The sequence below is a fragment of the Grus americana genome, chromosome 2 (genome assembly GCF_028858705.1).
Source record: "Grus americana isolate bGruAme1 chromosome 2, bGruAme1.mat, whole genome shotgun sequence".
Classification (NCBI taxonomy): domain Eukaryota; kingdom Metazoa; phylum Chordata; class Aves; order Gruiformes; family Gruidae; genus Grus; species Grus americana.
Window position 1 is genome coordinate 13,320,917 of NC_072853.1, and position 27,785 is coordinate 13,348,701.

At 47.1% G+C, this 27,785-nt stretch overlaps 2 protein-coding genes across 2 annotated transcripts in view; one reads left to right on the forward strand and one right to left on the reverse strand.

The window, feature by feature from the left end:
* Positions 1-12,012: 12,012 nt before the first annotated feature.
* On the reverse strand, positions 12,013-26,148 carry NTAQ1 (N-terminal glutamine amidase 1). Its single transcript, XM_054815112.1, is given in 6 exon segments — positions 12,013-12,800; positions 21,966-22,090; positions 22,414-22,562; positions 24,611-24,661; positions 25,280-25,379; positions 25,685-26,148. Coding segments are annotated over 6 exon segments (1,023 nt in total). The 3' UTR covers positions 12,013-12,666.
* A 114-nt stretch (positions 26,149-26,262) lies between these two features.
* Positions 26,263-27,785, forward strand: part of ATAD2 (ATPase family AAA domain containing 2) — a 36,444-nt gene continuing 34,921 nt past the window's right edge. The window contains exon 1 of the mRNA XM_054815102.1: positions 26,263-26,619. Coding sequence (XP_054671077.1) covers positions 26,407-26,619 — 213 coding nt within the window. The 5' untranslated portion in view covers positions 26,263-26,406. The remainder of the gene's footprint in view (positions 26,620-27,785) is intronic.

Below are 27,785 nucleotides of genomic sequence, written 5' to 3' on the forward strand. Positions count from 1 at the left end.
CCTAAAGCTGGAAAGACAGCAGTTTACACCTTGCTATTCTTGATGTGTAGTATACTCTGCTTTTTAGTCTTTTTAATATGTTTTCCTTGGATCTTTTTGGTCCTGGTCAGAACAGGCCTTGAATGCAGGAGGCAGCACCCACAGGTTTTGTGGCCGAGGCAGCAGGTCTGGCCTGGTGCCCCAGGGTGCTGCTGCTTCTATGCAGCTGTTGAAATGGGGTAGTGGGATGGGAAAGACGCCTGCTCCCAGTTCACAGGATGAATAAACAACCAACCCTGCAGGGGTTGCCTTCATAGAGGGAGAAACGGGCAGGAAATGCGACGGTGCACCATGAATTTTGACTTATTTTAACAGGGCTTTTGAGTGTAAGGTTAAAAATATATACCTGTAAGAATAAGCTTATTTGTGAAGTACATAAAAAATTATGCCGCTATGGGTAATCTTTGGTAACAGGGTGTGTGTGACAAACCATCAGTGATGGCCGCGCTGGGCCAGGGTGGGCTGCAGTTTTGTTTTCTCCTCAACTTTCCTCCGTAGGCAAAACTTGCACTTTTGTGAGGGGTTTAGCTCAAGTTATGGACCAGACATCTCTCTCTCTCCCTGCCGCACCAGCCCAGCCTGCGTGAAGAGTGTCAGCAGAGGCTATGCGTCCACGGGGTGATTGCTATCCTTAACCTAGGGCCAATGTCCAGCCCAACCATGATCCGGCTTAAGCTGATGAGAGTCCCAGTAGGTCTGGTCATGACTGAACAAGTGTTTAAATGCTCTGGTAGGTTGGGACTCTCACCCTTGCCTTGCCAGCATGAGGTACCTCTTGGTACCACAGCGATCGCTTCTTTCCTTGGTGTTTGGTGCACCTTCCTCCGCAGGGCCTGGGGGACATTTTGTCTATGGGTCTCTCACCAGAACCTGACCATGGTTTTCAACATGGATTATCTCTTAAATGACTTTCTCCCGATCTTTTTATAGCTCTCCTGCTGAAGTGGAATTTATTCTTTCTTTTTTGGATATAGCTGGAGGTGTAAATCCAGACAAATATAACTTGTGAAGGGGGATCAACCTGTCTGTACCATGGCTCAGTAGCGCCTGTATTGCTGCTGGTGTATATAAGGCAACCAGGAGCCTTTTTAAACCTCTGAAACTGAAGTAATTTTTTTTTTCTTGCTTATGGACAATTAAATGGTTCTCCTTTAAAAAAGCTGGCTCCTGGTGGCAGGTAGAAACCTACAATCTTTCTCTTACCACACACTTTTATATTTAAAGCCTCTATTTTTTAACCCAATGGTAGGATTCAGGGTTAATGCTCGTTAGATCTGTGTCTAGACAGTTGTGAAAAACAGGAAATGAATTACATTATAGTACGAAAGGAGAATTTAACCTTTTCTCTCCTTGCTAACACATGTGACTGGGGAAAATATGTTACAGAAGAGTATTTTGGAAAATTTAAGGAAGTAGAAAAATGAGAAAAGAAAAAAAGGCTGGGTTTCCACAAGGCCTCGTGGGAATTATTTCACAGAAAATAATGAGCCAGACACTGCCCTCAGCTACACCCAGGCAGTAATTCATTTCTTCTGGTCCCTGCAAAAAAGTTTCATTTTATTATTCCCTGCTTATGCTGGACATTCAGAAGAAAAAAAAGCTAAGTTAACTGGCTTTGCATACATGTGCATGCATCGTGATAGTGGTGAGAGGGAAGCCGCTGTTCCCCACCCGTCCTTTGGCACATGGAGCCAGGCAGAGCAGGTCTGTAACACCCCTGGGTGTGAACAGCACCTTACACCCCTTCTCCTCAGGCTGCCTAAGGTCTCAAGGTCTTCATTTAATATTTACGCAATTATTAATTCTTTATTTGAATTAGAGACTGCAAAATAGCAAAATTCGCTCACTTGGTGCTTCAGGAAAGTAAGAGCCCGAAGGCTTGCTGACCCCAGGCAGCAGCACAGCGATACTGCTCTGTCTGACAACATACAGGGTTAGACCAGAGTTTTGAAAGACTGTGGCAATGAACCCAGAGCATGAATTAAGCCTGAACTAGCGTGAACAGCTGGTCTGCTCAGAAAGAGCTGGACAGCAGAGGCCTGGGTGCTCTTTACCCACTTTTTCCCCGCGGTCCCCTGCAAAATGGCTGCTGTTTGGATGCAAACCACACCACGATCCAAAGTGCTACTGCAAATATCTTCAATACTGCTTCTGGGCTCTTTCCTCAGACCCCTAAGGTGCCCCCAGTGGTGCGTTTTCAAGCCTTTCTCACCACCTCCCAAGGCCCTGGGATGAGCCAGCCAAGAGGCTGCGGAGGCACCGGGGCAAGCACCTTGCTCCACTGCGAAACCACCATCCTCCCACCAATGGCTGCATCTCCTTCTGCCCGTGCCCGCTTCTCCCTGAGGGTGCTGCGGGCCCTCGCACCCGGTTCTGCTCACATCCGCTGGAGACAGCCCTTGCCCAGCTGGGCGCTATCGCAAGGACCCTGTTTCTCTCGTGCATAACTTGCCCTCCCTCGTCTGCATCTCTTTGCTGGAGCCAGATGTTTACACTCGCTGCACATGCTGTCAGCTAGCCAGAAACACTAATATCCCTGTGGCAGAGCAACAAAGCCTTCCTAAGGATCCTCCGTGCCGCTCAGCCCGAGCCCTGCAGCTCCTGCCCTTCTGGGACCCCCACTGGCTTCGGTGGCTGCTGGGAGCATGGAGGAAAGGGATTAGGTCCTCCTCAAGACTGTTTATTTGCTTCATTTTATGATGGTTACCTTTCATTTTGAAGGCGCATGAATATGAAGTGTACAAATCACTGGAATAATACTGTAGCTAATTTTATGCCATCTTTAGCACCATCAAAAAAGAAAATTAAAAAAAAAATCCAACAACCAACCAACTCCCCCTGCAATGGAGCAATCTAAATAAAGGTTTTTAGGCAATACAGTATTTGCCTGGATAGTTGTCAATGTTTCCACTGCCAGTTTGTCTTCCTAAAGGAACTAAGCTTTGGCATGGCTTATATCAGAAAAAAAAATAACATATTTAAATGTTTCCAAAGGGGTATGGGATGGAGGGGGATGATGTGAGTTAAAATCTCTAGGGGTGCGGTAAAATGTTGGCCTAAGAGCCTCAGAAAGGAAACAGTCTCAATTTACCTGTATTTACTTGCCCGTGCTTGTGTCAGCATGGGAGGGAGCAGAGCAGGAGCCCTCACACACCCAGCCAGGTATCAGCAGCCAAGGTGTGGGTCCTCCTCGGGAAGAGCCAACTGCTGACGGTAGTGGTGAGGATATAATTTAACACCCCTCATTGCTAACGCCGAGGTGAGCTCAGCAAGCTTGGGAGCTGCTACCCGCTGCACAACATTCTGCTGTGAAAAAAGCTGTCTCTATACGTCCGCACAGAGAGGCACGCAGACATGCACGTGCAGGTACCATTAATAAAAGCTGTCTTTCAGAAGCCTTCCTCTGTAGTGTAAGGTCAATGATTTTCTTGTCAGCAGCAGCTTTGCTTGAAGGAGAGCCTTTAGGACATGGCTCATCCTGTGGTGGGGAAGCAATGTTTCTGCATTAATCATGAACCTCCTTTCTTTTTTTCATGACTATATTCTGCCTGATGTAAGTATAGCCTGCCTGACAGTCTAACACAGCCAGAAATGGTGTTTGCTTTATGGAGGAGGTGGAAATCCAAATAGAAAAGGATAGAGATATTCCAAGGGTCCTCATTTTGGTCCCTCTCCATGAGCACACGTTACCCCTGAGGCCTCCTGGTGTTGGAAATGCATGGAGGAACCCCAAAGCTTCTCTTGCTGGCCAGGATGGGTTGCTGCAGTACCCTCTCAGGTATCTCAGGAAGCCACTTTTACCTTCAGCCCATCCTCAGGTTACCAGATGAACTGCATCAGCTGGGATCTTGCATCCCACTTAATATTTAATCACCCTTTGCCCTCATTTTCTTAAGTTGGCAGAGAAACCCTAGCTAGCCTGCATGACACAGCACAGCGGTATTTTATTACAGAAAGCTTGAAACAAAGCTTCCACTCGTTAATCCAGCTGTGCTAATGGCCCTACCACTGGAGCTCCATAGATCTTTCTCCAAACGGCATTAAGTAGCAGCGAGAGGTAGTTATAACGTTATTTGGGAGCAGGTTCTACTGCACTACGCAGGCAGGGCAGAGGCACAATGATGCCATCTCAGGACCAAGTGATGGTGAGGATGGTAATACCTCTTTTGGCCCCCACACATGAGCTTTGGTCCCGTGTCAGGCCTCAGATGTCCTCAACGCTGGCCAAGCTCCACGGGTGGGTTTTTGCCGTGGACTCCACTTGCTAAGCCAGGGCATCTGCTCATTGAACGAGCCCAAAGAATTCCCATTTCTGAGTATTTCTGTAAACTCCACAAGCATCCCGAGTGGGGTGGTAATGTCCTGCCACCTCCATCGCCTGCACTGCCCATGCAGGGAGCCAGCAGTGGGGACACCATGGTCCCCAGCCAGGGCTGCGGACCTGCGCTGGGCTGAGCCGCTCCACAGCCGTGGATTTCCACAGCAGTTCAAAGCAGTGAGGCCACAGAGAGTATCAGCAGAAAGGTTTCACCTGTGCTCCGCAGCCATCGGGGAGGGCGACTGCTTCGCCCCTGCTCACGCAGCCTTTGGCAGCAGCTCGGAGGAGGCTGCGGCTTTGCCTCTGTGCATGGATCTGACCTCCGTGCACGGTGTGAGCTTAGGGAGGCTGGCAAGCGGGGGCTGCTGGGGCCGTGTGTGGGTCTTCTCTGCTGGGAACAAAGCCCCTCACTTGGCCTTTCAGATCTCAGAAACACCCAACCTGGTTTGTTTTTTTTTTTTAATACTTATCAAAAATGTTAAATGAGAACAAGGATGAAGGAAACAATCTTCCCAGTAAAACATTTCTGACAAATACTATAGGTAGGGCGCTGCAAACCCCCTCCAAGTCCCTTCTTCCCACCCTTCTGCTGGGAACAGGGCGGGGGGAGCGCCGTGCCGCCGCAGACCCAGCCAGGGTTGAGGCTGGACCCCCACCACCCTTCCCAGCACTGATTATTTTGCATCTCAGGCCGGAGCTGGTCTGGCTCCATTTACTTTGTAGCGACTCCATGGAATGATGCATTTGAAAACAACTCCTGGCCAGACACATACCTTAGCATATTAAAAGGTATTTTTAGTACCTCTGGCAGAGCAGCTCAAACTCTGCTTTCAGCTGTACTAAGACAACTCTATGGACTTTGCTGGCAGCGCTGCGTATTCATACTGAGCGAGGCAGCAGCTGGTAGAAGCTACTTGACTAAATAGTCGCATTTACTTCATGCAAGTCAAAAATGCAAACGCAGATAAACGCTGGTGGGATTCCTGACTTAGAGTGGGCTGTATTTTCTTCCTAGGAGTATGACTTTGCCTGATAGAAGTTTGAATTGCCAAAGAAATGGCATCACGTAGCAAGGAAAAAATACTCTGAAAGTTGCCTCCTCGATTTGCGATGACTTTGTTTTTGCACTGGTATAAATATAACTGTGGCCATTTCATACAGCAAAGTGCTCTGTGATGAGCACAGTATAAATAGCTGAACTGATTACACAGGCTATAAACAAGGACTGGAAACCCTTGCTTCATCCCAGCAGTTAGAAACAGTGGAAGCAGAGAGAGCTTTACAGCAAAATGGTTAAAAGCTGCAGCAGAACATTTTCTCGGGATGGCTCCAAGCATGGAGCTGGTGCGCTGCCATTTCAGCAGCCAAGCTGAGACGGTGGGAAGCACGCTGCCACAATTGCATACTAAAAAGCAGGGAAGGGTGAGATAACTACCATCTTCTTACTGTGTAGGCCGTTTAAAAAAAATAACATATAATGATTCCTGCCTTATTGCAGTGTTTGGGTTCCAGATATAGCCTTGCATGGGAAGGCCGGTATGACACTGAACCAGGCCAAATGAGCATTTCCTGCTTTTAAGTAATGTAACGTCAGGAATCCAGCTCGTCGGAAGCACCCTCCTCATCTCCCTCTGCACCAGCACCAGACACTCGAAATGAGCTTTGGGTGAATAATGCCGCTTCACTCAGACTTTGCGAGTGACAGTTCGCAGCTCAGGTCCTTTGAATGCTTATTTTTATTGCTAAAAAAAACGAAGATCGGTACTCCTCATGCCTAGGAAGTGGCTTAGCTCACTCAGAAACTCAGGGACTTGCCAGAAGCCTTAGATAACTAAGTAAGATTTGGTTTAGCTGCCCTCAGTATCGAAGGTATTTCCTACTGTAAGTATAAGGAAACATTGAGGATACTTAAGCAACCATATTTGTTTATCTTAGGTCAAGCTGGAGAGATTTTCCAGAACCACTACTGCAGCTGCACTTAACTTTTTGAAGGGCTACATTTGTACGGAGTGCTTCGCTTCTGACTCCATGATCACAAACGAAAACCTTTGCTGAGAGCTGAGCTCCACGGGGAAGGGTGCACGCAGCTGCTGAGCAAACCTGAGCAGATGTCTCCAGACACTCACTCTCCGGGTATGCTTCATTAACCTTGGCCTCAACTGGGCCAACTCCTGCACAAGGAGGAAGGCAGAAGGGAGAAGATGATCACCAGCATTCCTTCTCTCAAATTTCTGAGTAGGTAATTACCTGGAGACAGACGTCCAGACAGCTTTCACCTCGAGAGGAGATGAGATTCTCCAAGCCTGTGGATCTAAAGTGTCATAGGAGGGCAAGCCCACCAAACCTGGAGCCATCCGCTCAGCTGGGTGATGCGTGAAGTGATGCTCTGCAGGTCCTCCCCTGCAGCGTGGCTCGTGCCAGTCATGGGGGTCAGTCACTACCTAGGTCACAGACAGTGTCTTGGTAATGGTTCTGCAAAGCACCTGGTGGGAGGTAACTTGTGGCTACTGCAGGGACAAGGTGAGATTTTCACACCTCCTCCTTATTCCCTGGTACAGCTTTCTCAGGTCATTCACTCCACAACCTGTGTTTGCTGAAAAGGCAGGGGGAAAAACAACAAAAAACAAGAAAATTTGGACCAAAGTCACTCTAACAAAAGAAAAGCGGACCCCAGCGGCTATTTTACAGTAAATGTTTTGAGAGCAAACAGTGCTTCAAAGCACGCACGAGGCTCTGGCTGGATGATGAGGGGGTGAGGAGAGGAGGACACGCAGGACAAAATGTCCCAACCGGGGCTCTCACCCTGGAATCTCATTCATACAAATGCACCCCGGTGCCCCCCTCCCTCCTTAATAGCGCAGATCAGATTGCAGCATCCCAAGTACCTAAATTTAGCCTCTGAAGTCCATACATTGATAGCAAAGCAATTAGTCTGATATTCTAAGGTGTCACACACCCATTTCGGTAGGGATTGTGAATGCTGAACAGATCCCCAAAAATTGGTAGGTGGTTTGACGATGCTGACATATAGCCCTTGCACTGACATTAGAGACTCAGGCAGTCAAGGTCAATACGTAACCCATCAGCCGCAGCCTTGCAAGATACAGATCACCTCTGCACTGCTGTCAGAATGTGTTTTTTTTTTAAACTGTAACAGCTACTGGCAGGGCCAAACATGCAGGAGAGCGCCTCTGGCCAAGCGTCCCAAGCTGCACATCCACGGAATGCTGACTGCTCTCTCTGCTGGCCAACTGAGAAATGGTATTTTCTCGACAGACCCGGTCATATATGTTTGCAAAAATGCGCTGGCCAGGCAAATGCGTGCCAGAAAAAACAGACTTTTTTTTTTTCTAAAGTTCCAAACAGGTGAATAAAAGAGGTTAGTTATCAACCAACTATATTCTTAACTAAAAAAGCAGCAGCAAAGAAGAGAAAAAGGCAGGAGAGACATGGGTGTCCTATCTCATGCTGCAGCTTACTGCATCAGTTCCCTGATGGAAGCGAGAGGAACTCCCTGTGATATAGGATGTCCCCCCATTATGAGTTGAAGGCTGTCAGGGTCTCACCCTACGATGTCTAGAAGTACAAGTGTTGGAGAATTTCCAGTGACCAACAGAATACAGAAGCTCGGACAACGTGGGATTGTGAGTAACCGACCTGAGGGCAGGGGGGGTTCTCTCTTTGGTTTGGTTGGTTCAGTGCTTGACTCAGGGGTGACCTAGTCCAAAAAGCCACCACTTAGGGGCTCTCAGCACATAAATACTGTAATGACTGGACAACAGAAAGACTTCACTGTGGGAAAGGACAAGGTAAAGAAGGCTGAAAGGGAATGGAAAGCTAAGCTGCACTAAGAAATCATTGCAATGAAAGCGAATAAGCAGCACATCTTTGTGCTGGACACATTGGGACATCATCAGGACACAGAGGAGATTAAAAGTCTCAAGGGCTATCGACAGCATGGAGTATAGGTGAGCACATTCTCTCCCTAGAGCACCACTTTGGCTGGGTGGCTGTACCAGCTTGGAGCTGTGCCGAGGACTGCTGAGCTGTGCTCTGCCATATGGTGTACCCCATATGTATGTATGCCTGTAGTATAAAGTTGCTTGAATCTCAGGTGTTTAAATACATCAGTGATCACAGAGCTGATCATTAGTGATACCTGGCACTGAAGTTCCCTCCTCACCATCAGTGGCAGTTCTTTGCTTGTACTTCTGACACGCTGCTTCTGCAGTCGCTCAGCAAAGTGGCTCTCAACAAATTTTGCCTTTCTTTCTGCAACTTACTGCGGTGCTCAGGGAGTAAACCATGCTGGTGGGGCCCCCTCACGCGTCAGTCTGGGGTGACAGCAGAAAGGTTAAACACAGCAAGTTCCCCAAAACAGGCAGGATGAGGGTTAATTTGAGAAAGGAGCAAGAGTGGAGGGAATTAATTCAGTCAGTCCTCTGATGGGACACCAGGGCTAATCAGCATTAGAAAAAGGGCTGGTCTCTGCTAATTATGGTGAAGCGAGTAGCTCCTCCTCCTATTTGAGGGCCTAAATGAGCACTTGGTGTATTCCTGAATTCTGTCTTTCTGATAGCACACCTTCCGAAATGGTGATGAAATGCCACCAGGCTTGAAGGGCTACAGAGACAGCACCACGATATCAGCATCCTCAGCACTGAATGAAATCATTCTCTGGCTTTTACCTATCCCTCTGGAATGATAACTTTTTGTAAGAGCTACAAAAAGATTGTTAATTATAGAAAAGCTATCATCGCACACCCCCAGCCTGCTACATGTAAAATTAAGCATCTGTTCAGAATGATTAGAGAGAAAAAGGACTGTCTCTTCACATTGATTTTTTTTTTTAAACTTGTATATTCTGAATGATGCTTGTGACTGTTCTTAACAGCCTCGATCCTGAAACTAGATTAAACCAGGCAAATTCTTGTGTCTGATCCTCACTAAAGGGAGTGTGTCAGGGACTTCAGGCACCGGAAACCAGCTAAGGATGGCAGCTCAGTGCTTAAATCAAATGACATACTCAAGTAGGCAGGGATGAGAACCTCATGTTCTGCAACAACTTAAAGGGTCTGTTGAGCAATGCACAGGAACTCTGTGAATACGAGATTCAATCACTTACGTGAAGGATAAAAAGTACTTAACGTAACCCGTTCATCTGAAACGTGGATCTTTTAAATTCTCAGTTCTGCTGCTGTCTAACCTGGGCTGTACGTGCAGCACCCTGGGCACTGGCTTAGCATCAACATAGAGCTGAGCAGGCAAATTGCTGCTGCTGTGCAGGCAAATTGCTGCTGCTGTGCACATTCCCAACCAGTCCTGACATTACTCAAAAATAGTAAGTAACAACATCTTCACTCACTCAAAGCATGCCTGCCACATCAACATCATGCAGAAAGAGCTGCCATTTCATCCAAACACTGACAAATCAGACCTTTTACACAGGTGTATTTGCTTAAATCCAGAGCTGCCCCTTCTCAGGAGAGCTCTGAGCACCAATTTACCAAGAATCCTGAGTTCCATCATCTTGATCTCTTCTGGTGAAACTGGTTCAGAGACAGAAACTACAGATCAACTCTCCCACTCTGCAGATTAGTGCCCAACAACTGGCCTACCCGTAGTCCGTGCTGGCACTCAAGGAATCCGTGTGGCAGCAGCCTATTTATATAGCCAACCAGCTGTGCTGCATCTGGTGACGGAGAGTGTAAGTTTCTACATTCAGCCAGCCCTTATGACACAGAAGAGATGTCTGGATGAAGTGAATCAGTCCCACAGTTGTTCAAGGGCCTGTCTCTGCTGTTAATATGCTAATTAAATTCTCTAGAACTGATGGGAGATACAGTAATAGGCTATGTCTATAACAATACTCTTATATAACAGTGTGTTGGGTTTGCATGGCAAGGTTTTGGTAGCGGGGGGGCTACAGGGGTGGCTTCTGTGAGAAGCTGCTAGAAGCTCCCCCTGTGTCTGATAGAGCCAATGCCAGCCGGCTCCAAGATGGATCCGCCCCTGGCCAAGGCCAAGCCAATCAGCGCCTCTGTGATAACATATTTAAGAAGAAGAAAAACACTTAGAGAGAGAGAGCTTTTGCAGCTGGAGAGAGGAGTGAGATGTAAGAAACTCTGCAGACACCAAGGTCAGTGCAGATGGAGGGGGAGGAGGAGCTCCAGGCGCCGGAGCAGAGATCCCCCTGCAGCCCGTGGTGAAGACCATGGTGAAGCAGGCTGTCCCCCTGCAGCCCATGGAGGAAGGATGAGGGGGTGTAGAGATTCCACCTGCAGCCCGTGGAGGACCCCACGCTGGAGCAGGTGGAGGCACCTGAAGGAGGCTGCGGCCCGTGGGAAGCCCACGCTGGAGCAAGTTCCTGGCAGGACCGGTGGACCCGTGAAGAGGGGAGCCCACGCCAGAGCAGGTTTGTTGGCAGGACTTGTGACCCCGTGGGGGACCCCACGCTGGAGCAGTTTGCTCCTGAAGGTCTGCACCCCGTGAGAGGGACTCCATGCTGGAGCAGGGGAACGACGAGAGGAGTCCTCCCCCTGAGGATGAAGAAGCGGCAGAAACACCGTGAGATGAACTGACCGTAACCCCCATTCCCCGTCCCCCTGTGCCGCTGAGAGGGGAGGAGGTTGAAGCCGGGAGTGAAGTCGAGCCCGGAAAGATGGGAGGGGTGGGGGGAGGTGTTTTAAGACTTGATTGTATTTCTCATTGCTCTACTCTGTTTTGCCTAGTAATAAATTAGATGAATTCCCTCTCTAAGTTCAGTCTGTTTTGCTCGTGACAACAATGAGTGAGTGATCTCTCCCAGTCCTTATCTCAACCCACAAGCGTTTTGTTATACCTTTTCTCCCCTGTTTAGTGAATAAGGGGAGTGAGAGAGCGGCTCTGGTGGGCACCTGGCCTCCAGCCAGGGTCAACCCACCACAAACAGCAACATACATTTCAGTATCTTTGAATATTTTTTTATATATATATATATATATATATTTACAAATAAAATGATCCCTTAATACGTAAAACCATTACTGGGCTTTTCCTCACCAAGCCTGAAGTCCATCGCAAATGTCTGCAGCCGTCTCAATCCCAGCAGGTTTCCAAGGCTTGACTGGATAAAGCCATGAGCAGCCTGGTCTGACTTGATTTGAACAGGACATTGGACTACAACCGCCTGACCCTTCTAATCTGAATTATTCCGCTAGTCTGTGATTCTATGATATGCTAGTATGTAAAGTAGAACAGGTCCAAAATTAGAGAATTAAATACCCCATCTTCACCTATTTCCGTAATCCCATGTTTAGGGCACTCTCCTGAGATGTGGGAGACTTCGCTCCAAACCCCCAATCAACATGATGGCTTTCCTGGGTTCCCCTGCAAGAATGCAGCTTGCTATTACCTCTAAGGAAATTCGGCAGCAAGCGACCCTGTATGGGGGAGGCTTTCTCATTCCCTTCCCCCCAACCATATGCCCCTGCTGATATCCTTAGACCAGCCAGAGCAGCTGTCTGACCTCACAGCAAGCCAGGTCAAGGAGCTGAGGCAGAAAAAACCCCAATTTTACTTCTTTCTGTTGGTTTAGCTTCCTACCCTGGATTTGTCTACTGTGGGGCCAGACAAATGCCAAGTGCAAGCACACGGGGGCAGGTGAGAATGCACAGCCAGTGTAAGAAGGAAAAGCAACTGCATCTTCCAGCAACCATCAGCACTGAAACAGTTTAAGTGAAATGACAGGCATTTAATTCTCCCCCTTGTACAGCACAGAAAAGCTGCTTAGGTACTCACCTGGTTTTACATAGTGCTTGGGAGTTTGAGATTGTACTACTAAATCTTTATTCCCTTTGTGGGTCTGACCTTTAGGCTTCTGCTAAATAAAGTTAGTGACTAAACTGAGATGCACCATCTGTTTCTGTAAGGGCTAAAAACCATAACATTAAAAAACTATACTGTATCTCTCTTCTCAAATGTGGCAACATTTAGCAATTTGAGCTACATTGTGTAGTAGTTTATGCACCTATTTTCCCAAAAGCTTTTCTTACAGCATGTAAATGCTCTTTCCAATTTGGGCACAGCAGAAGGAAAAGGAATATACTTATGGTGGGATACCTGCCTTTGATTTGACATATTAAAAACCAAGTTCATTCTGACATAATCAAAATAAAAGTTTTTTATTCAGTTCATGACATTTCTGATTGGGTATTCTATTTGCCCAAATACTTATTCCATGTAAAGAAATGTAAACCATAAATACAATGCAAGAGCAGCAAAACAAAATGCACCCTCTCAAAACAGAAGCAGGGAGAACTTCATTCACTTCACCGTCCTTCCGAGGAATAGCCATAATCAGCCTGTCTGCCAAATCGATGCACAAAGTCCGGAAGGGATAACACTGAGCCCCATCCCACTTTAGGATTCATACTGATGAAATCATCCAAGTTCATCTTGGAGTCTAAAAAGGGACCAGAAAAGGGAAATATTTAAGTTCCTGATGCAGCTTCTGTAGCACAGGTGTAGAACTATCAAGAAAATGCCACCAAAATCCTCTTTCACAGTTCAGTTCAAAATAGCAGAGTTCATAGCTCACTTGCCGAGCAGCAGTCCAGCAAGATTGTGCTAATCGTACAGCACTACAAAAACATCTATTTCCAGTCTCTGAAATGTTGCTTTTGCCCCTGATCCCTCTCTCTTCCCATGGCAGTCATCACATTACTGGATCAGTAAACATCCTGAGTCATTAGAAACTTGTATGTGTAGGAATGAGTAAGATTTTTCCCTGCAACAGCAGCCTGGAAGGGTCGAGTAGTGTCAGGGAACTGGAGTGCAAATACCAACCAACACAGGGAACTGCAATGCAACAGGTGCTCGTAGTCTTCCTGCATTCACACAAATCTGATTACTCCAAAGCAGGGGAGATACTATTCCCCCTTTGAGTTCTGAACCAAATCAAGTGAGTCAGCTTTTGCACTGACTACAGAGGAACTGGATCAGAGCAGCAGTCAGAACGGAAGGTGCTTAGCATCTCTCAGAAGCGATTAGCCCCTTGGCAAACCTACAATTTGTTACTCCCCAGGCTACAGTATTTACTCTGTATTTGCTCTCTCTCTCCAGCCCTGAACTTTGTCCTTCCTGTAAACTGGCCCACTGCAAGGCCAGAATATGCAGACCGGAGGAAACGTCTGACATAAACCAGCTTGTCCCTGTTCAACCCTCTGCAGATCTCCAGAAAGCTCGGTGCAAAGCGCTGCTGTGCAGTTTTGGGTTTAGGTGCCTTATACATCCTTTTTCTGGAGCTGGCCTGGTGCAAGCTTTGCCAACTTGGAACCGTGCTGATCAGAGGTCTCTGATTCCTCAGCCCCGTCAGCTCTGACTGCAAACATCCATGGGCTTGTTGGTTGACGTTCTCACTGATGATCTGTGCAAATAATCTTCTTAAATGCCCATTAAAAGAAAACTGGAAGAGAATGAGCTTATAGAACAGAGTGGGAAAGCCAGAGTGGATTTACGGTTATAGCTTTCCTGCTATATTTAAGTATTTATTTTAACATGGATGATTCATATGCACATTTAAGGATTAAGAACCAAACAAGAGCAGGCTCTAATGAATGGATTAGAAAATCCATAGGATGGAATTTGCTTCAGCTGCAAAGAGCTTGTGTAATTAGGCTTACCATTACAGACAGTGTAAGCAAAGAAGGGAAGACAATGCTTGGGAAGCCCAGACCCAGGAGTCCCAGCCACAATCCAGCCCCTGAAGCCCTCTGTTTGCTCCACATCTACACCTCAGCACAGCTTTGTGATTTGCCTAATCCCAGCTCTCACCACTTCCAAGGTGTCGTGGTTTAGGCCCAGCCGGTAGCTGGGTGCCACCAGAGCCGCTCACTCACCCCTCCCCCAGCGGGACGGGGAGGAGAAGTATAACAAAAGGCTTGGGTCGAGATAAGGACAGGGAGAGATCACTCACTAATTACCGTCACGAGCAAAACAGACTGAACGTAGAGAGGAGATTCATCTAATTTATTACTAGGCAAAACAGAGTAGAGCAATGAGAAAATACAATCAAGTCTTAAAACACCTCCCCCCACCCCTCCCATCTTCCCGGGCTCAACTTCACTCCCGGCTTCAACCTCCTCCCCCCTCAGCGGCACAAGGGGGCAGGGAATGGGGGTTGCGGTCAGTTCAGCACACATTGTCTCTGCCGCTTCTTTATCCTCAGGGGGAGGACTCCTCTCAACATTCCCCTGCTCCAACATGGAGTCTCTCCCACGGGCTACAGTCCTTCACGAACTGCTCCCAGCGTGGTCTCTCCCACGCGGTGCAGACCTTCAGGAGCAGACTGCTCCAGCGTGGGTCCCCCACGGGGTCACAAGTCCTGCCAGCAAACCTGCCCTGGTGTGGGCTCCCCTCTGCACGGGGCCACAGGTCCTGCCAGGAGCTTGCTCCAGCGTGGGCTTCCCACGGGTCACAGCCTCCTTCAGGTGCCTCCACCTGCTCCAGCATGGGGTCCTCCACGGGCTGCAGGTGGAATCTCTACACCCCCTCATCCTTCCTCCATGGGCTGCAGGGGGACAGCCTGCTTCACCATGGCCTTCCCCACGGGCTGCAGGGGGATCTCTGCTCCAGCGCCTGGAGCTCCTCCTCCCCCTCCTGCACTGACCTTGGTGTCTGCAGAGTTTCTTACATCTTCTCACTCCTCTCTCTGGCTGCAGAAGCTTTTTTAACTGTTTTGTTTTCCTTCTTAAATATGTTATCACAGAGGCACTGACTGGCTTGGCCTTGGCCAGGGGCGGGTCCATCTTGGAGCCAGCTGGCATTGGCTCTGTCAGACACAGGGGAAGCTTCTGGCAGCTTCTCACAGAAGCCACCCCTGTAGCCCCCCCGCTACCAAAACCTTGCCACACAAAACCCAACACACAAGGTCTGTCCCCTAACTCTTTTCTTGTTAGCCTGTTTGGGCTGTGCACGTTGAAAATCCTTATGCTCAGCCAAGCATCTTCCTACTGCTGAAGAGTCTGGCGGAACTGGGCCAATTTCTGCCTGACTACGCGGGGATTTAAAATAGCACAAGCCCAGCAATTTGCTGTTGTAGCTCAAGAGCAATTAGTACAGAGAACAGCTCTGGGTTCCTGATAGACTGGTAAGCCTGTTTTCCAATTCCCAACTTGTCTTTACCTCCCAGCTGCTTTTGTTTTAAAATTAATCTTATTCTTCACATAGTTTAAGATTTGCAAGATAAATAATCCCCTGCTTTATGTGCACTGAGCGTAGTAGAGTAATAATTTCTTAAAACTCTTCTGCGAATGGTAAAGAAGCCCAAAGGGGATTGTTCCAGTAGAGTTACAAACGCAGCTGCTGCTATTAGCAACACACAAGTTGCTGTCCCAATGCCTGTAGGAAGTGAAATATTCTCGTAAATTCAGAAGGACTGTGGCAAGGCATAACACAGTCCGTCAGAGAACTTTAATGAAAGGAAAAATTGTTTTAACAAAGCAAACAAGAACATTCCTGTGAACAGCAGATGGTCTAAGAACTGGTCAGTAGGTGGCACTGAAGCAGTTTGAGAGCTATCCTGAGGCAAACCATAGTGAGACCTCTCCTGTTTTATTCAATTCAGGACATAACAGTCTCTCTCTGCCGCTCTTCTTACTCACATGTTGCATCTGGGTGACGTGCATGTTATGTTAGGCCTTACAGCTTTAGCAAACAGCTCGGCAAAAATGCATGAGAACACCACAAAGTCCCCTTCCTGAAGCGGATGAAGAGTAACAAACAGCAGAATTTACAGAAGAGACATCTGGATGCTAAAGTTGACAAACCAAGAGGATTTCTTTACAAAAGCAAGGAGGAGCATGCTTTATATAACATTTATACAAGGTCAAGAGCAGCAGCAATTTTTTTCTTTTTTTTTTTTTTTTTTTTTTTTTTTTTTTTTAAGATTTACATTACACTTGCAGTCCTCCTCAGGTGCTGTGGCTATTACACTAGCTTGCATTTGTGGATGCTCAGAGCCAATGCTTCCTCTTTGACACAATCCACTTTGTTATACACACACGATGTCAACGAGACCTAGCTGCCGCATTCTGGGATTCTTGCATAATTTTTTTTTTTTTTTAATCAAGTCTGACACTTTTGCCCCGAGCAGGGATGAAATAAAAGGCCATACGCTATCAGATGGCATTGTTAGCCAGGACACTTGTGGCTTCTGCCAATGGTAGTTAGAAAGCAATGTTTCGGCCAAGCCTCAGCTTGGCTCACAGACCCTGGACTAACTCTGCATAATGCCGAAGGGCTGCCGGAGGTAAGCAAGTCTGAAACAAAGCCTCCAAGATTGGCTCTGCTGCTGCCTAACCTTGCAGGCACCTAAAATACTTAGAAAGCTGGGCTCTTCACAGACTTGCGTAGGTGTCTAGAGTTCTCATCAGATCCCTCTCCCTTGCCTGAGCAGGTAGAGAAGTGTTTTTGCAGGCAGAGTTGGAAAGGCTGTTCCATGCTCAGCTGGAGGGTGCTGGCCCCACAGCAGAGGCATAATCGACTGTGCAAACCATCCTGGTCCATCTCGGTATAAAACAAAGCTGGTCACCTTAAATTATCTTTCACAGAGAGTCATGTAATTTCAATAAGCCATTCACGATATTTAAAAACTTCTATCCTTATCTGTACCTTTAGTGTCTCTATCCCAACTTAAGTCTTTACTTCCACAAAAGCTCATGAAATAAGGACCTAACATGACAGATTGGAGTTTTATTCTCAAGTGAGAGGAGCAGAAGGTTCCCATGAAGTGTGTATGAGCTACTTACACCCCTATCAGTGCTTCTTTTTTGCTTTCCCTACGAGCCACCACCACCTTGGAGAGGAGATACAGAAAGAAACTGCAGACATCTGCCTGGCCTCTGTCTAGCAGCTCACCTGTTGCATGGATGTGTCACACACAGCACCTCCAGAATTTCTCAGCTGTTCTACTCATGCTCTTCAAAACAACAACAAAACCCCCCCCCAACAAGTTAAACCCCATCATTTATGACTACCAGGGTTTTTAGTAATAATAAAGAGAACAAAAAGCCTTTACAAATCAATGCTGCCACTGTGCTACCAAACACCTAGGGAGAACTGAAATTCAAACCACTGCTTTTCAAGAGCTGATGCTAACAGTTGTATATAAGCAGTAAGACCATCTGTTCCGAGTAATTTTGAAATGCACTGTACAAGCTGTATTTTACACAGGCTTGCAGTAAGGAGGGCCGATCTCATCAGGACTCAAACTAAGCAGAATCAGAATTAATTTGTGGAGAGAAGACTTCAAAGCAAACCCCGGGCTGAGCTCATCAGCACTAGAAAGATGAATCTGTCCTCCAAATTGTGTCTTCTTAATTTTTATTATTTGAACAAAATACCAGACTCACCCTTTGTTTTCTTTCAACAGGAGGCCACTGGCAACCAGGTGGGACCAGGGGAATCTGCTGCAGCTCAGGCATGCTTATTCCAGCACAGCTGCTTTGAAGATAATGCTGGGTGGGGAAGCACTGTGCACCCAGTTAGGTTAGCCAGCTTCTCCTGGCACACACGATGGCAGAGCAGAGGCCGGAGCAATGCCAATAAGAAATGGAGGCCTAGCTCTGGGAAACAGCTGGAGCAGAGCCAGTTGCAAACGGCTAAGGCTTAGCATGCGAGTTCAGATGAGATATTGAAGAGTTTGAGGGTTTTTTGTTTAGCTGGTTCATCTGGGGGTGTTTTTTAAAAAATAATGCTAAGGTTCTTTAAAAAAAAAATCACCTAGTTCCATCTTCGATTTCTTTAAGCATGGACTGGAATTTAAGACTCAAGAAAAGCTTATTTTAGGTTTAATTTGCAACCCCATGAGCAGCACAAATACAGTGTAAGAATTACTCCTTTTGAGTTAGTAGTAGGAAAAAAATTCTTAATTGGTTACTGATAGAGATTCCTCGATTCAATTCCAAAAGGAATTTCATGGTCACTAAACATTTCCTGGTGTACTTCATAAAAAAGGATCACTGGTCCCAGTATCCTGTCCTAGCTCCGCATGGGGTAATTACATTATCCTACTGATGGTCTTATTTAGCATATATTTGACTTGGATACTACAGAATTTCCTTTCCCAGAGTGCTATATTCAGGCTTAGCAGCTGCTTTGCTCTGGAAGAGGCAATATTTTAGTACCAAGAGAAAACACTGTTGTCTTTTAAGTTTATTAAAAGTTTTAAAACCCAGTAAGATAAGAAGAGCAGCGTATAAAGATGTCACTAATATGCTTTCACACATAGCAAATTGTATCAACAGAATAGTACTGGAGTGCTGATTACCTTTAAATACCCAGACTTCATGGGCACATTTAACAGCACAGTGCTCATATGTTAAAAAAGACGGATGCATTTGTCAGTCTTCAAACATATCTTTAACATCAAAGAAGATGTATAGCACACAGACATAATATAAGAACCTTGTATGCTTTTGTAATTATCTTCTCAAGAGCTCAGGAATTTGGCCATTCTAAAGGACAGCAAAATAATAATAATAATAATAATAATAACAATAACAACGATGAATATAGTGCTCAAATCTATATGGGCCTCACAAATAAAACTGATACTAAACCAATATGTGGTCAATTCTGCTAGCCATTAAATTGCAGTCACCTCTAATATGAAATATGTAAGCAATTTAATCTTATGCAAACACAAATTAACATGGAAAGTAAAGTACTCTATCTAAGTGAAACGACAGGGAGAAAACAGTTATCTGCAATGGAATTTGGCATGGCCATGAACATTAATACCCCAGGCTCTTTTACGATAACAAAAGGTCTGCCACCCATTTTTCCATCAAGTTTAAAATACGGCGCTTTTATGCCTGATAAAACCGTGCTGAGGCGTTACTTTACCAGTCTGTAAAGGAAGAGAATTACCAGTTCCCCTTGTTGACAGCAATGCTTTCCTGGCCTGCAGGAAACGTGCTCATCTACAGAACCACAGCGCTGAAGCGCAGGACTTAAGATTCAGCTAAAAGTTAAGCACAAGCTTGTTCCACAACAGTTAAACCCTGACTTACAGCATTGTGCATGCTGAAGCATGCATCATTACAAGGTATCTCAGGTAAATAAAGAGAAGACAAAAAACAGCTTGAGAAACTGGTACTGAACAAAAGACAACCTGAACCAGACACCCTAGATCTGATACTATCTATTCTTGTTCCAACTCAAACCTTGAAGCTACGTAGTCAATGATCTTCTGCCTTCAGTGGGCGCAGGGTAACCAGTTACTTTCGTCTGCAACATTCAGCCAACTGAGCGGGAGATCAGAGCACATCGGCACAGAGCTGCAGTACTCTGTCCACTTTGGGGCTCCTCAGTACAAAAAACCCACCAAAATACTGACATACTGGAGTGAGCCCAGAAGAGGAATGCCAAGTTGTTCAGGGCGGGAGAAGATGATATTCAAGGAAAGGCTGAGAGAACTGGGTCTGTTCAGTCTTAAACAGAGAAGATTCAGAGTTAAGAAATTCTTCCCTGTGAGGGTGGTGAGACGCTGGCACAGGTTGCCCAGAGAAGCTGTGGATGCCCCCTCCCTGGAAGTGATGAAGGCCAGGCTGGATGGGGCTTTGGGCAACTTGGTCTAGTGGAGGGTGTCCCCGCCCGTGGCAGGGGGGTTGGAACTAGATGGTCTTTGAGGTCCCTTCCAACCCAAACCATTCTGTGATTCTATGATTAAGATTAAGAGGAGATCTTAGCGCTGTCTGTAACGACCTGATCAGAGGACGCAGAGAAGATGGAGCCAGAGCCTTCTTGGAGGAGTCTGGTGACAGGACAAGAAGCGAAGAACGCAAGTTGGAACATGGGAGATTCTGATTAGATATGAGGAAAAAAAATTTTTTTTTTTTTTTACCATGATAGTGATCAAATATTGGAACAGATTGTGCAGAGAGATGGTGGAATCTCCATCCCTGGAGGTGTTCAAGGTGAAACTGGACAGAGTCCTAAGGACCCCCTGTTTTGAGCAGGGGTTGGACTGGATGACCTACGGATGCTCCTTTCAGTGTGGCAAGGCACAGAGCAAAGAAATAAAGCGTGGGAGGAATGAAGGTCTGCTTGTCTTTCATTACCTGTTAACATCATAGAGACACTCTGGAGGTTGGTTGAGACCATGTGGCTGCTGCGCATCAGCCAGGTAAAGCTGAGCCCAGCAAGACAGATAAGGGGAGAGTTACATAGTTGCAGCTATGGAGTCATTCACTACAGCTGGAGGTACATGTACACATCTGCTGCTTTTTGAGTCATTCTGGAACTCACTATGCACAAGTAATGTTTTCTACTCTTCTTATTTGAGTAGAAGGTTTCACCTTCCTGGTCTGGCCTGACCTATATTCCTCACGCTTTCATTAGCTCCCAACTATGACAAGAAGTAAGGTTTCCACAGGCAAAAAAGCCCTCAGTACCTCAGAGGCTCCAGCTAACAGTGAGCCATCCACTCCAGTCCAGACATTCTCCATTCGCTACACTACCTTTGTGTAAAATTTTACTGGAGGTAGGGACCAAGACATAGAATTTAAGGTGGTTCATAACCTGGACTGTCTAGAAAACACCTAAAGCTTCACAATGAAGACTACATCTGTGCTCCTGCCCACATTCATAGTTCACTTCTACTCTAGTGTGAAACACTGAGCTTCCTTAGAAGCCAATGCAAAGATTGAGAATTAACTTCCCAGCAACTTAAAACCACAATAAACTTGGACCTAAACACAAAACATGTTTTTTCGACCCTGCCTTCTCCAACATAAACACACAGCGGTACTGCATTATTAAAAAAGCAACAAAACCAAACATGCAGAGCAATAACATAAAAACTCTTTCAAAGCAAAACTTCACCACACTTTTCTCCATCTGGGAAGAAAACGAGAGGACAAACACATGGTGAATGTTAGCGGGCTTGCCAACCACATGATTAAATAAGCTGAAATGCTGTGTGATAAGAATGGTTTAAGCAGCTCTCTAGAACAGATGACAAGTGTCTACCTCTCTCTCTGCTTGGCCCAGAGGCTATTACCTAGACTATCACTTAAAAGAGGCTTAAGGCTTGGGGAAAAAAATGCTGACTTGTCAGTTTGCCTTAAAGAGTTCTCAGGTCCATTCACCTGGTAGACAAACCTCAAACATCTCCTGCAGGCAAACCCAGCACACTGAGCAGAGCCTGAAAACTTCCTCCTGTCAAAACAACCTGCTCTGGCAGGATGGAACCTGTCAGCTAAAGTGTGGTGTAATCAGTGTGTTAAAAATTCGCTTTGTGACCCTTAAGCAAGTTATTTGGCCTCCTTGCTTCAGTTCCCTTCTGTAATGAGAACAGTATTACTTACCACTCGTTCTCTGCTCAGTTCATGAAGATCCGTAATTCATGTTTGATAATGGTAAATGCCAGGAGGCATGCAAGATTTTACACATTCAGAAAAAAAAGTGCCAAATGCTTCATAGCCCTATTTCCCCCCCCCCATATGAAATAGTTAGCTGGATGTGCTTCCGGACACATGTTATGAAAGCACATTTATTTCTTGTGGGCATCTTGGACTATGTCACTCAACACTGTAAGCAGGAAAAAGGAGCTCTGGCAGCTTACCTGCAGTTTCGATGCAAGGGTATGAAGGAGGAGGTTTCTGCCACTTCCCATTTGCATCCTTCATATGAGATCTGTCTGAAGCAAACGTCTTCAAGTACAAATCTGCTCGAATCATTCTGATTTTCCTAAATAATGCAAAATTGTATCAAAAGATATGCATATACAATACTGTTGGTCACTTAGAACAAAAGCCCTTTCCTCCCATCCAGGAGCATTAATCTCCTTAAATACATAAAACAGGAATATCGTGCCAAGCACTTAACAAGAAACTACAGTAGGAAAGAAAAGGGCTTTTGATGATTAAGATAAAAAGCTTTAGAAAAATAAGGCAGTGCATTTATTTTACTAGAGTACAGCAAAAAACTTTTGTCACCATCCATCCACAAAGAGAACTTCAGCTTTGATTTCATGAAATAATATTCATGGTCTTTATATTTTACATCATCACCTGTGAAATTCTGGATGAAGGCTGTCATCCAGCCTAAAGGCCTCCACACTGTACACGTCAAAAGGACACGGAAACGGCAACACTGTGTCAAGATCATAAATGAAGTTCTGCTCCCCGCCGGAAACATGAAGTAGAATGACATGGTAGTCCTGGGAAGAAGGGCAATCGCCATTAGTTAAACAGTTAATGAGAAAGTGGCAAAGGGAGTGGAAAAAAAAAATGGTTCCTAAAAGCAGAAGCTACAGATCCTTTTCTTTAAATCCTGCTTTCTGCCCATGAAGTATTAAGCCTGTAACACTTCTGGCACCAGGAGAGAGATTTCCTCACACCTGTCTTGCCCATCGTGCTTTTCAAGAAACCTTGGTATTCTCTCCATTCCTCTGCAGCCCCCTTTGATTTAAGCCTGGACAGCTAAACTAAAGTTCATGCTACTCCTAAGAAAACAGCAAATCTCTTTCATGCCCCACATCAAACCACAAAAGTTAAGTGGGATAAGCATTTTTGTCTTAGACTCAGTCCTAAATAAAAGTTCACAATATATGACGATACCTTAACGTTAAAATGATCTAGTGATCTCTTCTAATAAGAGATGTCGTACCTGTTGCAGAAACATGGTCTGTGAATTTGAGCGCTGAGTGTTTGGCTGCCAGAAGCAGCTGAAAAAACAGCATGCAACTGAAAAAGCAGCAAACGGCTCAGATCAAGGGGACTGTAGGAGTAAGACAAATTCTGGTAGTAGCTCTTGAAGCTGGGACAAAATGCCTATGGGTACTAAATCACACTTTTTCAAGATAATGATTTTGTCTTGACACTTGGGTTCTGAGGTGCAGTTTCATTCCCTAACTTGTAAGAAACATGGGTGTGGTGGAGGTTTGGAGAAATTTGAGTTACTTAGGTGTCAGGTACGTACACTGCTGTTTTCCAAAACTAAATTGAAGGCAGCTGTTAACAGCTTACTAAAGCTTACATTAAATCCACTCACAAAAAGAGTATGAAGCACTGTCTTTTGACACTTTCAATATTAAACAATCCTAGCCACAAAGGGACTGGAATGAAAGAGATCTTAGGCAAGCTACTGTGTCAGACCAATACACATGTACAACTGTATGCAACACTATTTAGAAGAATTTGTTACAGACTGTAAGAAAAATTAACTACAAGCTTTACATATCCTACAATCCACTGAACCATCAAAGTTAAAACACCTTTCAACCCATGAATTTTTATGGGGAAATCCACATTCTGCAGCAACCTTTCCTGACCCTCCTATTCCTTCTTAGATCATCTTTGTAACATTTGGATCTCTTTTTAAACTAAATCTTTTTTTTGTAATATAAATATACTGATATTTTGAGACAGAATGAGTGATTCAGAAATCACAGAACTTCAGAAGTTTGCAGATTATTTTGCAGAATTTCAGACACAGAAATTGCCACAATAAATAGAGGTTTTTCCATACCAGGTAACTGAAAGAACACTACAATGATACATATTTTAAAAGAATTCTGTAGTGGTAATTACTGAATTATGTTCATTGATCAAACGACACTCCAAAGCCACCATTTATGGGTCAGTTTAATTGCTGATACTCGATAGGTGTATTACTTATATTTTTCTATCCTCTGTCAGGCCTATGTGGATATTTTCATCCATCTACTTCCTACAAATACAGACATCTACTTACAATTCTACAAAGCTGGTAGCCTCAACAATACTAACTTTCGCAAATCTGTTATCTACTCTTACCAACCTTAGGGTTTGTCACCTGTAGATTTTACTGGCTGTCTCACTGATAATTTACTATGAATGGTAAAAATGAGCAGCAGATATAGGCTCCTCATAAGCCTGTTGTAAAAGAAAAATACATATTAATACAGAACTATAGAACGGTTGAGGTTGGAAGGGACCTCTGGAGGTCATCTGGTCCAGCCCCTGCTCAAGCAGCGACACCCAGAGCAGCTGACCGGGGTCGTGCCCAAGATGGCTTCTGAGTACTCCAAGCACGGAGACTCCACAACTCCTCTGGGCAACCTGCTTCAGTGCTCCATCACCCTCACGATAAAAAAGTGGGTTTTACGTTCGGATGGAACAGTTTGTTACGGTAAAGATGGCTGACACTGCCCATGTCTGATCCTGCAGCTATCAACTACAGAAGCACGTGCTCAAAATTCCTGAGAGAGAGAGGAGAATGCCTTACCCAGACAACAGGCTCATCTCCATGTCCCGATTTCTGCTTCCAGAGTGGAATCTGAAAATTGTAAGTGAATAAATCTGAAGTGAATAAAACCTTTCAGATTCATACAGATTAATTTTGGGTTAATTGGTTAGTTCTTTGCTAACCTATCCATTCATCAACTTACATCTGTGCCGCAGTCAGAAAATTTTCCCTAGTTTCTATCTTTCAGGAGCATGGAGTTGGAGATACGATTCTGGACCACATAACATAATCATTCCCCTGAACCGACAGATTACAGGGAAGAATTCCTCAAAGCTCATAAGGACATCATGCCTCTTCCCATGGTCCTCAAAGCACAACTGAAAGATCTCACGTGGTGTGGTTTGCACACCTCTGAGCCAAAGTGAACTACAAGAGGGTTTTGGACCATGTCTCACTCACAGGTGGGGCTGTGGTCTGAGAGCATGTCTCACCTATGTTGGGCTGGGGTTAAAATGCCTGGACCCGTGTCTCACCTATGTTAGGCTATGGCCTAAAGGCCCGGGCTGGGCTTAAAATGCCTGAGCCCATGTCTCGGCTATGCCAGGCTGTGGTCTAAAGGCCTGGGACCGGGTCTCAGCTAGGCTGGGCTGCGGTCTGAAGGCCTGAACCTCGCCACCGCTGCATTCAGATCACATCTCATTGACTCACCATCCTCCGATCATTGGATATGAAAACAGTATAAAATTCTTCTAAAGGGTACTGATCCCGACTCCTGATGTAGTCACAAAGTTTCCAAACATTTTCTTCACTGCAAAACACAAGAATTGATTATATTTTTTTCACCCCAACTTCATTTCTAGCGAACAGAAGCGAGCGAAAAGATGATGCCTGCTGGAGAGTCGCCCAGGGTGAACTCCATTTGCGGCCAGAGGCTCTCCAGGTCGCACACCTATTTATGATAACCCTCCGAGCCGAGGCACAGGCTGACACAACGCGCGATTATCGCTCACGACTCTCGCCGCCTCACGGGGGGGTGTCACTCGCCTCACGGCTCGCTCGCTCGCTCGCTCGCTCCCGCCCGCCCGCCCGCGCACCGGCCCCGGCGGCCCTTACCAGTAGCAGCTGGTGTAGGCGCAGGCTGGGCGGGGCGGCACCGCCACCTCGTAGGCGGCCGCCGGCCGCGCCATTGCCGGCCTCGGCGGGGGGGTGAGGGCGGCGCAGGAAGTGCTGAGCGCGGCGGGAGCCACCGGCTACGACTTCCCCGAGGAAACGTGGCCGCGCGGTGGGACCGGCATTCCGGGTCGCCTCGGGCGCTTGCCGGAGTAGCGGCCAGGGGTGCGGGAAGAGCGGCCCCGCTCACCCGGGGATCCTTCAGGCGGGGTGCGGAGTGACGAAGAGCCACGCCGCCGCACGGGGAGCGGCCCCTTTAAGCGGAGGCCCCGGCAAGCCCGGCGGCTCCGCCCCCTGCCGGCGGGAAGCAGCGGCGGGGCGGGCGCAGGCCGCGCCGCCGAGCCAATCCCACGCCGGCAAAACAACCTGCTTGAACTTTTACGCGCCAAAAATATCGAAGGTCGCATCGCGGCCTGTGTCCCTCCGCTGCCTGGGCCGGGACTAGCTAGCGGAGGGAAAAGCGGCGGCGGGGAGAGCCGGGGCGGAGTGGAGCGCGTGCTGCCGGCCTCCGCGAGAGTGGGCGGCGGCGGCCCTCGGGGCGGGCGGAAGGAAGGCGGGAAGGCGGTGGGGCGGAGGGATCCGGGGGGAGGGCGGCGACCCAGCGGCGCGCGGGCTCTGGCGGCAGAATCGGGCGCGGGGCCGAGGCGCCTCCACATCGCTCCGCCATGGTGATCCTGCGGAGCAGCACCGCCCGACCGCCTGGCCCGGCCGCCCGCGACAGCCGGTGCCGCCGCCGCCCCCCCTTCGAGCTTATGGACTCGAGCTCCGAGTTCATCTCCTTGGAGCCCTCCTCGCTCAGTAGCCGCCGCATCTGGACGCGCTCCGGGGCCGCCGCCAGGGCCGCGGGATCCAGGGGGACCAGGAGAACCGACGAGGCCGTGAGTACGGGGGGCGGGCGCCGGTTCCTCTCGGCTCTGCCATGGCTCGGTGGGGATGCGGGCCTCGGGCTGTGGGCCTTGCGGGTCTGGGGAGGCGCCTGGTGGCTGCGCGGCGGGGAAGCCGTGGCCGGGGGGTGCCGGTGCCGGCCGGGAGCCTTCGGGAGCTGTTGAGGGGAGCTGGGAAAGCCGAGTCCCCGCGCAAAAGCACCAGCGATCGGTGTCATGTGGAGGAGAAGAAAAGGGACAAACCGAGTATTTAGGGTCGGCGCCTACAGCTGCGGTCGGTTGCGTGGCCGCGCGTGAGGAAGTAGTCGGGGTCGCCCTCCGCAGCCGGCCGGGTGTCCCATGTGTCGTCCATCCCCCCGCCACCCATTTCTGGTCACCCCGCAGCTAAGGGGGGGCTCGGCACAGCCTCTGGTCTGGGGGACCAGTAGCAGCGTCCTGGGAGACACTCACTGGGTCACCTGCAGCCCCACGAATATAAACTTTTAGCATTGCTTTATGGTTTGGTGTGTTACCTCCTTCCCCCCCTTCCCCGTTTACTTTGATTAAATTTGCTACCTAAAAAGTTGTCTTTAAAAGATCTTAGAGACCGCTTTGCTTTAGTTGTGGTAATGCTCACGGAGAGAGCGCACACTGTTTTGATGATAAAAATGCATCAAAACCAGCGCTCGACACAAAATAGACGTCACCTATAACTGCAGTCTAGCTGCCCTGAGGTGCCTGTGAAATACTCCTTAGTCAAGTGTACATAGGTAATACTTTGGATGCTTTAAAAACCAAGCTCTTTTTAGACATCAGGACTAATTGGTACTTAATTAAACCCCTTATGCGCATAACCTAAAATGGTGAACGTTTTACTTAAGCTTTTTATAGTTTTAGGAAAAACCCTAGTAGAAAAGAGAAAACTTACATGATTATACAGGATGTTTAAGTAGTCCACGCTATCTGCATCTCAGTGTTGCTACGTTGATAACTGAGCCATTTCACTTTGAGAAGTTCATTGTTTTTAATGTAGTCTTCAAAAGCTAAAACTCTTATCTGCTCTTTCCGAGTCAGGCTTTTCTCTGCAGGGTGTCCTGCATTTCCATGACAAATACAGGCAGACCAGATCCAACTCAGAAGTGGTCTGCTCTTCAGGGGAGCCTTGCCTTGGAGTGATGCTT